Source organism: Cryptotermes secundus, unplaced genomic scaffold, assembly GCF_002891405.2.
Source record: "Cryptotermes secundus unplaced genomic scaffold, Csec_1.0 scaffold1269, whole genome shotgun sequence".
In the NCBI taxonomy this organism is placed as follows: Eukaryota; Metazoa; Arthropoda; class Insecta; order Blattodea; family Kalotermitidae; genus Cryptotermes; species Cryptotermes secundus.
This window is the reverse complement of record NW_019720738.1, coordinates 691,073-706,760: the sequence shown is the minus strand read 5'-3', so window position 1 is coordinate 706,760 and position 15,688 is coordinate 691,073. Positions and strand designations below refer to the sequence as shown.

Below are 15,688 nucleotides of genomic sequence, written 5' to 3'. Positions count from 1 at the left end.
TATATTATGGCTCCAAAAACTATTTGATCCATTTAGAAGAAATATGATGTTGGAGGTCGACCTTAAAATTAGACTCCTGTTACTCTGCCTCGTATTTTACATGGAGCTATAACAAAAAGTTGTAGTTCTTATAAATAGCTGAACCGTAAAAGAAAGAACTGGTAAACGTATGGAACTCATTAAAATACATAATTTTAATTTAAGAATTTCTCGGGCGTGTGTGTAATTTACGATTATGCCTTTCCGCAGTTTCATGCCTAGAGAATGTTTAATGGTGCAACAGTGTATATCTGCATATATATTGCGTTTTCAAAATAGGTACTCTGCGTTATGTACATAAGATAGCAAATCTCGGTGTCATATTCTGAATTCCCCTGCCATCTATAGTGTTCTCCGCAATGAAGTTCGCCATACATCCGTCAGTAGCAGCACGTTTCGCATTACTAAAACCGGCCATCTACCATGGATACCAATACAAAACAAGCTTAAAGTTTTGTAATCGTATGTAAGATCCGTTAGAGTGTTTAGTACATAGTAGACATGGTAGGAATTTTAGCGGTTCTAACTCTCATTTGTGTTGGTATATTTGATGAGTTGGAAATATTTATAATTTCACCGTTTGTGTAAGTTTTTTAAATATATGGATCATTATAGAAGACGGTAAGTAAGATAACTGTGTTGTTATCTGACGTTAGAATTATAGTTAATGTTTTGGAAACGTAGGAGTTTAATCAAATGGATACTGTAGACGACTTGTGTGATTCTTTGGTTATGTATTAAATTTGATATGTAGATATTGTTATAATTTTGTGAATATATCAAGAAACTTATGCTGTATGGCACGGTACGAATATTTTTGTTCTTAGGAGCCCGTCGAGGAAAGGAGGTAGCAGTTGTCATGGCAGGGATCGAAGCACATCATCAGAAAAATGTAAAAGTGAAAACAAAAAACGCCATCATATTTCCCCCACCTGGTCTGGTAGTAATAACAGATCGGGTAGGAGGGACAGAGATAGAAAATCTCCACCAAGGGAGAAGTCACACAAAAAGGCTAAGAAGCATAAGCAGAGAAGAAGGTAATACACTTAACCATTAATCTTTGAAATGAAATATATATGTAATATGAATATGAGAGTACAGTGGTCTGCCTGGCACATGCTAGTTACCACATTTTGATCACATGATGTCTTCTGACATTTATTGAATGAAGGAGGGTCCTCATGGAGAAACTGACAGTCACTCAGCTGTCAATACGTTAGCTCGGTTTCATGGAACCAAAAGCTTGTCTCTCTGTTCACTGGAACCTTTTGCTGGATGTTAAGTAATTAGTTCAGTATGGAAGAATTGAGGAGTCATTAGTTGTGACATATTCAAGGTTCCTATGCCAGGATTTGGCTCATAAAGGGCTAGTGAAAATAATGTAGAACATGGGACAACAAAAATTGGCAGCTGGGATTGGAACAGATACTTCCCAGACATGAAAAGACATACTAATGTTAAGTAATTATGTTCGCTGATATGTGTCATATCTGAGTTGTTTATTGGAGTTACTTGACTTGCCAAGGTGTCCTGTCTGTGTTGTTTAATGGAGTTACTTGACTTGCCAAGGTGTCCTGTCTGAGTTGTTTAATGGAGTTACTTAACTTGCCACGGTGTCCTGTCTGAGTTTGGTAATGGAGTTACTTGACTTGCCAAGGTGTCCTGTCTGAGTTTGTTTAATGGAGTTACTTGACTTGCCAAGGTGTCCTGTCTGATTTAATGAAGTTACTTGACTTGCCAAGGTGTCCTGTCTGAGTTTGTTTAATGGAGATACTTGACTTGCCAAGGTGTCCTGTCTGGTTTAATGAAGTTACTTGACTTGCCAAGGTGTCCTGTCTGAGTTTGTTTAATGGAGATACTTGACTTGCCAAGGTGTCCTGTCTTGTTTAATGGAGTTACTTGACTTGCCAAGGTGTCCTGTCTGAGTTTGTTTAATGGAGTTACTTGACTTGCCAAGGTGTCCTCTCTGAGTTTGTTTAATGGAGTTACTTGACTTTCCAAAAAAAAAAAATTCTGGATAGTGTTTTAAAATAAACTACAACATGTTTCTGCCTTGCTCATTGCATGTGATCATTCACAATCAAAACCTCATTTCTTTTGTAAGTGTATCCAGTGCTAAGTGAACTAGGAGCCAAGACATTTTGCAGCATGTAGTTAGTTCAGTGTCATGAAATTGTTGATTACCACTTCAGGTCTCCAACAGATGACAGTGACTCAAGTTCCTCAGATACGGACTCATCAGATGATTCTGTGAAGTTGCTGCAGAAATTGAAGGAAGAGAGAATCCGTCACGCAGAAGAACGTAGAAGGCAGAAGGAATTACTGAAGGCTACGGAAACACCAGAAGAAAAACGGTTGAGGAGACTGCTAAAGAAAGAGGCCAAGGAACGCAAAAGAAAAGAACGTATGGGCTGGGATAATGACTACCTTCACTATACGAACACGGACAATCCTTTTGGAGATGGTAACTTGTTATCCACTTTTGTGTGGTCCAAGAAGCTGGAAAAGGAAGGTCTGACAGGAGTGAGCAGAGAAGAACTGGAAGTTCGCAATCGCCAGAAGCAAGAGGAGAACCGCAGGGAACTGGAGAAGGTGAGTGCTGTGTAGATTGCAGGAAGTGATGTGATGTAGACTGGCGCCGCATCTGTCTTCACAGTGTATGAGTCACTCTTGTGCCGTGAAGTTTGAGGAAGTGGGTTTCTGTGAAATATTGCTAACCACCTGTCAGGCTACATGTCATCACATCTCAGAAGGTTGTGTTCCTCACACTCAGATTTCACATGTGCATTCTATATTGCTTCCCCATCACTGGACAGAGACACTGCCTAGTTATTCTATGGCTTATTCAGATTGTGAGCTGAGATGTTATTTGGTATTTCTATATACCATGCAGGAGCAGGGATAGTGCAGCCTGTATAGTGACTGGCTACCGGCTGGACAGTCGAGGGGTCGGAGTTTGAGACCCAACAGGGGAAATATTTTTCTCTTCTCCACGTCATCCAGACAGGTTTGGGGTGCATCCAGCCTCCTATCCAATGGGTACTGGGGCCCTTTCCATGGGGATAAAGCAGCCAGAGCGTTAAGCTTATCACCTTGAATTAGTGCCTAGGTCAAAAACATGAATCTATAGATCCACTCCGCACTCCACACCTTCATGACATAGTGCTTGATCAGTTAGTTTCAGGGACAACTTTGCCTTTTACAGTCCATGCTCTTAATGTATTATGTATACTGTTTTATCCTCAACAATCCTCGCATCAAGACTTGTATTCAAGAGGCACACAGTTTAAATATGCCTCTCCAGACTTGGATATTAGCATAAGAGACGTTGTTGAGTACCTTCTTTCAAGTTCCCACCTCCCTGTTCCATTTCACTCTATATAAGCCCTACAGTTGAAATAAAATTGTCAACCCAAGAACCAACGAACAGCTTTAGTGTAAAGTAAGCCTGACAGACCCACATAAATTCTTGACCTATGTTTCCTATGAAGTATGGAACTTAACTAATTCCCTACAGCGGAGCCTCTTCTGTGAAATGAGGTCAGCTTGGTATTACTTGGGTTGCTTTGTTCTTTCAGTGTCATTGTGTCAGAGCTAAGAGCACTTGAGAGGAAGCCTGGAAGAAATGAGGAAAACCATAATATAGGGAGAGTTTTTAAATGGGAACCCCAGTGTTAGGAATGTCTCATCAGAGTGGCCCTAGACCTCTGATGCATGATGTTATTAATGTTCCTAACATTGGATTCTCACTGAAAAGTCACACTATAGATGACAGGCTACACAGCGTCTGCTGCCATGTTACTGTTTGTGCTAATGTACCGTGGACTGTGTTGTGTGCAGGTGAAGAAACGCAGGCAGGAGCGTGAACTGGAGCGGCAACAACGTGAGGAAGAGATGTCGCTGATGCAACGCAGCAAAGAGGCAGCCCAGTTCCAGGAGTGGGAGCGACAGGAGGACCAGTTCCATTTGGAGCAGGCCAGATTGCGCTCCTGCATCCGCATCCAGGATGGACGAGGTGTGAAAAATATTTCTCTGTTCTTTATGTAATTTCCATTTTTAGCTATGTTTGAAACTCCGTGTAGCACCCATTAAAATTACTGTAGGCTTCTGTACACGCAGAACAATTTAAAAATGAGTGAATGGACTTGGTTAAATTTCATAATGAGTAAATAAGTAATAAAAACCATGAGGTATCACTTCATTGTCATTATAGAGTATAATGGCTGAAATGTCTTGTATAAAATTTATGCTGGGGTAAAGGTAAAGCTATTCCCGTAACAGGCCATGGAAACCCATAAGGGTGTGAGATGGCAAGACTCCCACATTTTCTAGACACTCAGCTCACAGATGGTGGTGAAGTTGTCAGCCTTATATGCTGGCCACTCTTTACCCCCAGGAAGATTCCTCGTACTCATTTCTGTTAGAAACTGAATCGACCCCGAGGCCAGTGTGGCTGGTAGGATTAGCTCAATTGAAAAATCCAGTGACCTCATCGGGAATTGGACCCGACATCTTCCGGCTTATAGCCTAGTGCCTCAACAAACTACACTATCATGTGCCTGTTTATACTGGAGTGTTTGACTAAAATTTCTTATCGCATTCCAGTTTCGTTTAAAAGCAGACAGAAGTAACACCTTTGTGCATGTCTGTGCATATCTCAGCATAATTAATTGAATATTAAATAGGGCAAAAAATGTTTTGAGAAGAATGAAATGCATGTTTCATGTCTGGTACTCCTTTCATAAGTTTTTACATTTTTCAGGATAGTTAATTGAAAATCATACTTTTCTGAACTTATACTCGTATATTCTGCAAACAGCACGCTCGCATGCACACACACACACACACAAAGGTTACTGAACAGCCAGCACTGGTTGTCTGAGCAGATGATAAGATTACTGAAGTTTCTTTGAATCTAATAATTAGACAAAACTTCTTCCTCTCTGTATGTATATTGTAATGTCTAGTACCATTGCTGTGCAGTGATTGCGTGAAGGAACATTCATTGCTTGGCAAGGGCTAGTAAATACATCAACAATATCCTAGCTGTTGCTGGGCAACTGCCCTTGGCAGCAATTGAGGGGTTGTTGTAGGCAGTGTTTTCTGTTGGGTCCGCCCCAAGGCTGTATATGGCGAGGATCCCAGGCCGGCAGTGAGCTGTAAAGTGTAGTTCAGAGTGGCGTGTACAAATAGTCAATGAATCCAATATCCAGTTTATACCCTGTCTGTAGTCACACTCACCCCTAAATACATGACAGTATAAATACATATTTCATTAAAATGTAATTTAGTGTATGAGATTAGGTACTTTTCTGAGCTTATGAGAATAAATATGTGAAATATCTGATCTTATTGCAAGAACTAGTGTAACATGGATGTTAGGATGTCAATTTGTAACTCCTTATACTGGATGCACCCAGTGGATGCACACACTGTACTTCTGAAGTCTTATCTCTCACCCTGCCTGCCTCTGAAAACGTTACATATTGAAGTGCATACAGCAGTAGTTTCATTGTGGATCAGTCTGCTGTTTAGGTAGCGCTGTTATGTTTTATGGGTTATTACTTGCTGTGGCACTGCCATATGAAATCGGATTTTCAGTTCCCTCCTGCCTGCACTGTTATGTACTTATGTTAAGCTGGTGGTCGAAATAATTCATGATTAACTTATTGAGATAGACGTTTAAAAATTATTACAATATTAATTTTTTTCTCTCTTTTATCTTTGTTTCATTGTCTTCTCTGTTCTTTGGTCTTTGGTTTTGTAAAATGTTCATCATAGTCGTTGATATACATAAATATTTTCCCGTCTGTGTAGCTAAGCCAATTGATCTGCTGGCTAAGTACATCAGTGCAGAGGGTGAAGTGGATGCCGTGGAAATGCACGAACCATATACGTACCTTAATGGCCTGACCATCAAGGATTTGGAGGACTTGATTGAGGACATAAAGGTAAGGATTAGTCATAATGTTCAGGCTGTGTTGGAGAATTTGTCTTCTCAATCAGCGATGCGCATCTACAGGTCTCTTACATCCAGTGGCATGCAGTCCCTTTAAAATAAATCAGTTGGGCTCATTAGTTCATTTAATTGTCTCACATATTCTCTAGCCATCACTCAGCCATATGACATTAATTTTCATTTCTTGTTGTTATTATTTTATTTATTTGTTTGAAGTTTATTTAATAATGCTGTCAATACCTAAAACTATATAGCATTGAATATTACAATGATAGTAAATAATTAATTCAGAAACATATGGATTGAGGCAGTCATGGTCTAATTTGAAGGCATTGTTCTGACACCAGGTCGAACTGAGAAAAACCAAGAAAAACCTCAAGATAGTTTGATGGCCAAGATTTAAACTGGGCACCTCGCAGATACATGCCTTGAGCATTACTGCTTGAGCTGACTTGCTTTAATGTTGTGTACTTCATTGTTGTCAGCCTCATCCTCATCATCATGTAATTATTTTTAAGTAACGCAGTATACCATGGTTTTTTTTTTTGAACACTAATAATCACTCAGCTAGACAACAAATTCTGTGTGTGTTATGCAATCAGAAGGTTCATTGCCGTTTTCAGGAGAGCACACCTTTGGTCTTTCTCCTTTTCACATCCTTTCACCCAATGTCATGCCCTTAAAATCCATTTCAATATAATCCTCACATCTACTGTAATTCTGCAGTAGCTGACCAGAACATGCCCACGTCTGTAATCGTTAGAAGGGAATTTAGAAAGGTTTCTTGTGAGAGAGATCTGAAAAGCGCCTTGAAATAAGATCTAGCCGTCATCATCACTGAACTTGCCTGTTAACTGTCCATTCATAAATATCTTCACAACTTTTGATGTGCTGCACAACCTTAGCATTCAAGACAGTATCCATAAATAACCCAATAATCACGCATTCAGTTTGGCTGAGGTGAGTTTCAGTGTTTAATGGGATCTAGTTCAGTGGCTAGAGTTACTCCTAATGGTCCCAGCTGAGTACAGAACTTATGTCAGAGTTTGGACAACAGAAATGGATCCCGCTTCCAAGCCGTGTCCAAAATTCCAAGATGACTGACAGTGTTCAAAATAATAGTCATGTATACCAATATCTCTTGTTGTACAGGTGTACAAAGAGCTGGAACGGGGCAAGAACCTGGACTACTGGAATGATATCACTGTTATTGTGGAAGATGAATTGCATAAACTGCGCAAACTAGAAAAACAGAGCGCGTATGAAGCAGGTACTGCACTCAATCATTTTTCTTATGGAACATTGGTCTGTGTTTGCAGTTATGTTCAAATATTTATAATAATATTTCCCTCAGCATTCCCTTCCTCCCTCCCTCCCTCCCTCCCTCCCTCTCTCCCTCCTTTCTCTGTGGTCCTCTAAGAACCTTTCCCTCCTTTATGATTGATGCCCAGTCTTCTATATCAGTTTCCTTTCGCCTCCACCTTTCCATTTAGTTTAGTGTATTTAGGACATGGCTGATTCAGATGCCATGTTACTTGCTCTGATTGAGACAAATTGTATGTTTCTGGACATTATCCATCGTCCTGTTTTTACCTAAAACACTGTCCTGTCTTTATTTAAAAACACAGCATTTTGGAGACTGGATTCTGTCTGGAGATGGGTACTGGCCCTGTCAGTTGGGCCCAACTGAGTAAATTTTACCTGAAGACAGACAGAATCTAGTCTCCAAAACATTGTTTTTTTTAAATAAAAGCAGGACAGTGGATAATGCGCAGAAACATAATATTTGTGTTAATGTATAATTGTCACAAACTTTTAGGTCTTATTTGCTATGATTGAGGATTTGTGGCTTTTCTCAGTCTCTTCAGACAAATGCTGTGATAGTACATTGATATAGGCTAATCCTTACGTACCCACGATTCATGAACATCATTCCACTGCATTAAAGAGATTGAACCTAAGAATTGGTCACAGTTGAACTCCAAAATGTAAGGAATTGTGACAGTTAAAGTTTGCAGTCATCAGTCTTCATGAACTGAGGTGCAGCATGAAATTAAATACGTGAATTGAGACAATATCTTTGTTTGCAGCGGTTGGCAGACGTGAAGGGATTCATCAGTCTGTTGCCAAGGAAGTTGCGTCAGTCTTCAAAGGCAAAACTGCTGCTCAGTTGGAGGCACTGCAGCTGCAGATCGAGATGAAGATCAGTGGGAAACCTGAAGGTGTCGACATTGGGTACTGGGAGTCTCTGCTGTCTCAGCTGAAAGGTTGGTCCCGATTAAAATCATGCTAGATTTATAGTAGTGTGTGTACTGTGCCAAGGCTTTACGTTGGTGTTGCAAGTAGTGTTTCTGCGCTTCCCCCTCTGAAGTTTGAGAAGTTGGCTTTGTTCAACATGTTCTGCAGCCTCGTTTGAGTGGCAAACTCATTTTTTTTTTTTTGTATTTCTGCAATGTAACGCCACATAGAGGGAATTTATAATTGATGTAAAATAAGAATCTTTTAAACCCTTCAAGGCACAATTGTAATTACATATACCACTTACTTTACCGTGAAAGGCGACTGCATTTTGCCCAAAGAGTGTTTTTATGATGCTCAAAATAAACAGCTTTAACTGTTAGTCTTTATGATGTGTGTTCTATATGCTTACTGTGAAATGGGAACTGAATATTTAAATGTTATTAATAAGAAAATTGTGCGTTATACCTCTTTGGCATTTGTGGTCTTCTAGGTTTTGACGCAAGTGACTGCTGTCAACTTGTGTGCTTATAGCACTGTGTCAAGGAGTGAAACTAAAAACGAAATGCTGTTAACAGGTTCTTCTCACATCACGGACTATGGAGATTAGTGTCTTCTGACACGTGACATCCTGTTTTGGTAGATCGTTGCCAGTGTTTCAGTGTATAATTTTATGGGAGATTTGGGGTTCACGTGGTGAATGTGGAGATTTCTCTCTTCTGGGATGTGACGCCATGTTATCTTATAAATCCATACCAATTTACAGAATTTGAGTATTTGCCAGCAGTAGACACTATATTAGCAATAGGAAGTTGTGAGGATTGGTGGTGGATTCAACTGATCTACGATCATATCCACTGTGCGGATTGTGTTGAAACTTAATTTCAAGTGCTTTCAGCACAGCTGTGTACTATAAACCCAAACAGGATTGTCTACTGCTTGTCTGGTTGTCTGTAAGGAACTGTGTATCTTGCAGCTCACATGGCGAGGGCACGCCTTCGAGACAGGCATCAAGACAACTTGCGTCATAAGCTCGAGATGCTGAAGGCCCAGCAAGGGGTGGCAGCAACTGGCAGTGAGGAAGAGACAGGCAATGGGGTAGAGACAACAGTTAAGATAGAGCGAGACACTATCAGCGAGGCAGTGAGCAGTGAATCTTCAGGCAGTGAGAAGGAGGAGAGAGGGTAAGCTAACCGGCTCTCCAATAGCAGAACCCAGAGGTTCAACACCAAACATATAACAAAGCCTGCCACTGGACATGATCCTGAGGCAGTTCCAACCACCTCCCATCCTCACAGCCCATTTCCCTAAGATCCATTTTTATTTTATTGCTAGTGGGGGTGGGACCAAATTCTTGTACTGTGGCCACTTCTGGCCTATTGTACCAGCCCCAGATGATAGGTGAGGGTGATTGTGGAGCAATTGGTGGAATGAAAATTGGCATGGGAAACCGAAGTACTTGGAGAAAACCTGCCCCAGCAAAACTTTGTCCACCACAAATCCCACTTGACCAGACCTGGGATCGAACCCGGGCCACCGCCGTGGGAAGCCAGTGACTGACTGTTTGAGCTATGGCGCAGCCATGATACATCTTACTAATTAATTAACTATCTGGTAGCAGAACCCGAAAGTTCAACACCGATAATACCAGAGCCCACCATTGGACACGATCCTGAGCCAGTTCCATCCACCTCGCATCCTCACAGCCCAATTTCCTAAGATACATCTCCCTAATTAACTAACTAACTAACAAATACTTCATTCTGTAGTTAAAAATGTAGCCAAGAAGTGGTATAATTTTCTGCTTTGTGGGAAATATTGTAATTCCAGATGACAGGCAAGTGTGGCATAATGTGAGAGACACAGCAACATGGACTTAAAAATCTCATTATGGCCGTGAAAGATTGTATATACTGAGCCGTGTCCCTCCCCCATGTGGGTCGAGAACCACTCTCTGCTACCACTTTGAGCTGTGTCACTCGACCCTTTGGGTAAAGAATCCCGTTCTTCTACCCACTTTGACCCGTGAATCCTTACTCTATATGGGTAAGGGACAGGCTCATAGGAAACGACTTGCTTGTAGCGTGATGCACTATGCCTCCCTAGGATTGTGTAAGGGATTTCGGGGGAGGAAAACCACAGTCGGTACGATGGGCCAGGCTGGACAGATCTGCTAGGCAGAAGCTGGTATGGAACATATGGCACAAGTATGCATATACACAACTGGCGTTCTCAAACATATAAATAAATATATATTGATAACATATGTATACAATGAACTCTGCCTGAAGGGCAGTGACTGGTTAGAACATGTGATAAATGATTGATACAGACTACGCTGTGCCCAACAGCACAGAAACTGAAGTCAGCCACGCCTCATGGCGTATTTATAGTTCTCCAGTACAAGCATGTACTTGATCAAGCCTTGATAACACAAGGAAATATAGACAGCTTACATATACAGCTGAACATGCCTGAAGGGTGATCTGCTGTTTATCACAACCTTTGACAAAACCAAAATTACTCTACGCCGCACGGCGCCTATAATCAAACCAGAATGCACCTTACAGCGTACATTACCTTAGTAAGTCACTTACTTGTATTCTTGGATATACAACTCAAAGATTTACCTCATGACTGATCCACCCTTGACCATATCATGAGGGCGCTCTTCCCCCTTCGATCAGTGCTGTGGGCCGAAACCAAATTTCAAACACAGTCAATTCAACTTGCCGAAACCAAATTTAAACGCAGCGATGTTTCCAGGTGAAGGTCAACAGGAAGAGAGAAAGATTAGCTTCACTCGAGCTAAGCAAGAAACCTCTGTCTAAGTCCAGGAGGGGGAGACAAGGTCAGCTGACCTGACGTCAGTCAAAGACGTTAACTGGAAAGAAAGGAACGGCTCGCATCCTGGCGTTTCGGGGTGGGGGACTCCAAGGAACTTAATGAAGAAGAACCGTTGCACGGTTCAGTACTCAGTATTCAATGAGAGCTATAGCCGTTGAGGCATGTATCTTATGATTGTGCAAATTTCTAGGGATGAAGTCGCAGAGGGCAATTTAATGGCAGATGCCATGTTATCTGAGAGCTTTGCGGATTATGAGTCCGGGGGCTACAGTCCACAGTACCTGAGCCAGTCACAGCTGGATCCAGGTACGCTAGTGATGAATGAGGAGGATGACCTGCAGAGGCTGATGTTTGCCAGGATGCAGGTCCTGGGCACCGGTAGTCGTGTTGAGGTAAGCACAGGCCGACATGTCAAGTTGCAGCAGGTACTGTTTTTGATGCATGACACTGGGTAGAATGTTCTGATCGTCTCGTTTTTGTTTACCAGAGTGTGATGGCTGCAGAAGAACAAGCTCTACAGAGAGAGGCCAGGAAAGGGATGACCGCAGATGAGGCCGAATTCTCTGTGGAAACGGCACTTGACAGCCAAGTGTATCTGTGGTCGGACAAATACCGGCCTCGTAAGCCTCGATACTTCAATCGGTAAGTTGTTTATGGCAGAGGTTCCCTATCTCTTGCACATTGGCCAGTACCAACAATAGTCTGGAATACTGAATTATTGCTGGCATGTTTAAACATGTGTGTTTACTGATTCGATGTTCTCAGATGGGATGCCATGTAGTTTGGTAGGCACACATCGAAGTTTCAGAGGAAGGTACTACCTCTGTCTTTGTGGTTGAAGTCCACTTGCCCTAAGATGCGGGCAGTACATTCCACCACTGTAGCCATCTGCCACCCTGCGTGGTGTCATGCCATGGAAGACTAGAGTCCAGAGTGAAAACACTGAAGAAATGCTACATTCCTTGCACTGAATGTTGGCAACTAAATGTTCTGTGCAAATAAATATGTTGACATACAGCAGTTTGTAGAGAAACAATGACATAAGGTCAAATGCACCCACTGGTCCCAGGACTATGCCTCCCTTCAGGTTGAAGCTAGCTCTCCATCCATTGCCCCTGGCCTCAAACTCATTCTGTGTCTCTTTCAGGGTACACACTGGTTTTGAATGGAACAAGTACAATCAGACCCACTACGATATGGACAACCCTCCCCCAAAGATCGTCCAGGGTTACAAATTCAACATATTCTATCCAGATCTAATTGATAAGAACACAACTCCCGAGTACTTCCTGGTAAGTTACTGCAATGTTTAAATTGGCCTATCTCCAAAAGTGATGACTACCATTTTACACCCTGCCTCCCGCTGCTTTCAAATAAGAACAAGGGCCTGCAATTGTGGTGGTGTGTGGTGTTTGTTGTGTATCAATAAATGAAATCCATTTTATTTTTCAAGGAAAGGCCATTCTTGTATATTTTTAGTTGGGGTTGCAACTTAATCCCATGTTACTTAGCCTCTAAATTAGCCCAGTGTACCATCCCCATGTCATGAGTAAGAAAAAGGAGCATATGGTAGAATGAGAATTGGCAGGGTGAACAGTGCCCCAGGGTCACTTTATCTGCCCTACCCATTTAGCAACAACAGTTTAATGAAAGAAGTGTCAATCTTCCAGAGATACAGTATGCAGGAATTTTCCTTCAATATCAGTTTAAGAGAAAGTCTTGTAAACAGATCGAAAAAAGAATACTTGGTTGAAACAACCATCAAGTTAAATCCCCCCGAAACTTGAGTCCACATTATGCAAGGGCCAGCACCACATTTGCAGGAATATTGGAACATTTGGACATCTGAGAAGTGCAGTCATTGTGTAACTTGTGAACAGAGCTAACTAACACTTGACTTCTGTTTCTCCCTTATGTCCACAGACACCATGCCCTGACAACAAGGATTTCGCGAATCTGCGTTTTCACGCTGGCCCACCTTATGAAGACATAGCTTTTAAGATAGTGAACCGTGAGTGGGAGTACTCCTACAAACGAGGGTTTCGCTGTCAGTTCCATAATAACATCTTCCAGCTATGGTTTCACTTTAAGAGATACCGCTACCGACGGTAGTCTCTTACTGGATATATATAGCAAGGTGTAGAGCCAGTCCTTCACCTTTACATACCGTCTGCATCTTCATTGACTTTTAATATCATTCGTCAGAGAAACCATTCATATGGTATATAAATGCATATAAAAGTATGCAGTCTACACAATATTCTGTTTTTAAAAAACAAAGTAGACACTCTCGTGTCAACATTTGTTTTTATTGACACTGCACGTTTTGACCCTTATACTGGGTCATCATCTGGCATACAATGACACCAGTCTCAGTCATCGAACTGCATCTCTACTATTTGCATCTAATTCAGTAATAATCCTTAGTGTGCTCTTGTGAGTTTTAAATGCATAAATTGAATCTTTCAGTTAAAATTTAAAGTTCTTAGATAATAAAATTTAAAAATTAAAGACTGAAGATTAAAACATAAAAATTAAAATTGTACAGAAATGGAAATGAAATATTTTGTGATAAATCTGTTCAAAACTTTGTGACCGCTATGTGTTGACGTGATTTTCTGGTGGTAGAAGCGAGTATAGTGTGGGGCACCTATGTATGGGGATCTCACATGAGTTAGGTCGTGTGGTCTTGACCTTACTATCCTCTTGTGGAGCTTATGCTCGTTAATCTGTATGTCACCCAACATGTTGTTTATTTGGAGTAATCTGGAACAGTTTTTTAATTATTATAAGACAAAGCTTGTGAGTTTATTGTTATTGAACTTGCTATTGTTAGGTTATTTAGTATATGTGCTTATGTATATTAGATTTTCTTACAATGATCTGTGTACGGGCTTCTCACCCTCTTGTTCATATAAGTATAAGAATGTACATTGGTTCTCTGTGAAGTACAAAAGTTATGTAAATCAAAATAGCTCTATATGTAATGAAATCCAGTATCGCTACCTTCTCATCGTTGTCTTGTAAAGACTGAATTCTTCTATGCATTGCAGCTCCAAAACCAATAAAAATAAAGTTGTCCATGTGTTTATATAACCCTTCACTGCGTAGCTTTGCATATCTGCAAAGCAGAGTTTGAACTGAATTTCCCGCATTTTCCTTGAGAATTTTAACATTGCAGACTGCTTTGCACATTAGCAAAGCCGCTCGTTTAAAAGTGGTAAGAAGAAATTTCCTATCAGTCGGCGTTACTATCGACAACAGCTGGTTTGTGTGTTGCTGTGAGGATTCTCAGATTGGCGCGTAGTGCCGTCTTGTGAACGTTATTTGTTGTGTTTGAAATCAGCATTTTGTAATATAAAAAATTATATTCGTTATCTAGAATCTTTAGTGAGTGGAGCATTGTATAACATATAATTCTGCAGAGTAAAACGTAAGTAATACACATTTTCTTTTGTTGTGCACATGTGCAGTAGTGCGCAGCATTGCTGCTTGAACATTCGCATTGTATAGTAATACTGAGTATGTGTTTCTCCATTCTTTCAGTTTCTTGTGCTGGTAATGATAACAATTTCCCGTGATGGATTCATTTGAATACTGGGACAAAGGACAACGTAAAGTAATGACATCTAATGAATTAATGGCGCTGGAATGTCCATCTGATAGTGAAGATGTGTTGGACTTTGACGATTGAGATGCAGACCCTCCAGTAAATTGCAAGGGCCTGGAATCGTCAGATAGTGAAAGTGAGCCTGAAACTGCTGCATAAACAGTAAATTCAAATACAAAAGACTCATCTGTGGCTGCAGTTCCCACTTCGGACAAAAGACGAATTGGTTCACAAAAAAATATTTTGTGGAAAAAAACTAGTGCTCCTTTTTCTGGTGACCTATTTCCATTTGAAAGAAATACAAAGTTGCCCCAATCAATTTTAGAGCTGTCAACACCATATAAATTTTTCAGATATTTTTTTACTGATGAAATAATAAGCAAAATTGTAGATGAAACTAATTTATACAGCATCCAACAAAACCCAAATAAGCCAATTGACTGCACCAGCTATGACATTTATAAATTTATTGGCATATGTATTGTAAGCTGCTTGTGTCTGTGACCTTTGGAATGACATTACTGGAATTGAATTAGTAAAACAGACTATGTCTCAGAGGAACTTTGAGAAATTGCACAGAAGCGTGTGTTTCAATGATAATTCCAAGCCACCAGGCGCTCAAAAGCCTGATCATGATAAACTGCATAAAATTAGACCTATACTGGACTATATGAACGTGAAATGTTTGTCAGTGCCTACGACTGAACGCCTGTCCATTGATGAGCAGATGTGTGCCACTAAGGCAAGGCACCATATGAAAATGTACATGAAGGATAGGCCCCATAAATGGGGGTATAAACTTTTGTGTTATGTGGGGAAATGGGATTTGCTCATAAAATCGAGATTTACAGTGGGCAAGAAAATGACCCGAAATTTTGACTTGTTGGTGAACCTGATATTGGGGCCAGTGGGAACGTTGTGATTCGTCTGTCAAGAGATACCAAGAGACCAAAATTACAAGATCTATTTTGACAGATTTTATACATCTGCAGCTT

At 40.8% G+C, this 15,688-nt stretch overlaps 1 protein-coding gene across 1 annotated transcript; it reads left to right on the top strand.

Annotated features, from left to right (window-relative positions):
• Window positions 1-504: 504 nt before the first annotated feature.
• Window positions 505-14,211, top strand: LOC111873282 (cactin). The gene is made up of 12 exons (XM_023867869.2): window positions 505-660; window positions 867-1,076; window positions 2,232-2,631; window positions 3,880-4,054; window positions 5,857-5,990; window positions 7,151-7,268; window positions 8,089-8,265; window positions 9,213-9,420; window positions 11,274-11,475; window positions 11,571-11,725; window positions 12,231-12,375; window positions 13,007-14,211. Exons 1-12 carry the CDS (start codon window positions 641-643, stop codon window positions 13,193-13,195), a joined length of 2,133 nt encoding a protein of 710 aa, XP_023723637.1. The 5' UTR covers window positions 505-640; the 3' UTR covers window positions 13,196-14,211.
• Window positions 14,212-15,688: the final 1,477 nt, after the last annotated feature.

Excerpts from the sequence above, each read along its gene's own strand:
- LOC111873282 (XM_023867869.2), top strand. The coding sequence starts at position 641 with ATGGATCATTATAGAAGACG. Across the intron at positions 1,077-2,231 it reads AAGCATAAGCAGAGAAGAAG|GTCTCCAACAGATGACAGTG; the intron begins GTAATACACTTA and ends TTACCACTTCAG. Across the intron at positions 11,476-11,570 it reads GCACCGGTAGTCGTGTTGAG|AGTGTGATGGCTGCAGAAGA; the intron begins GTAAGCACAGGC and ends TTTGTTTACCAG.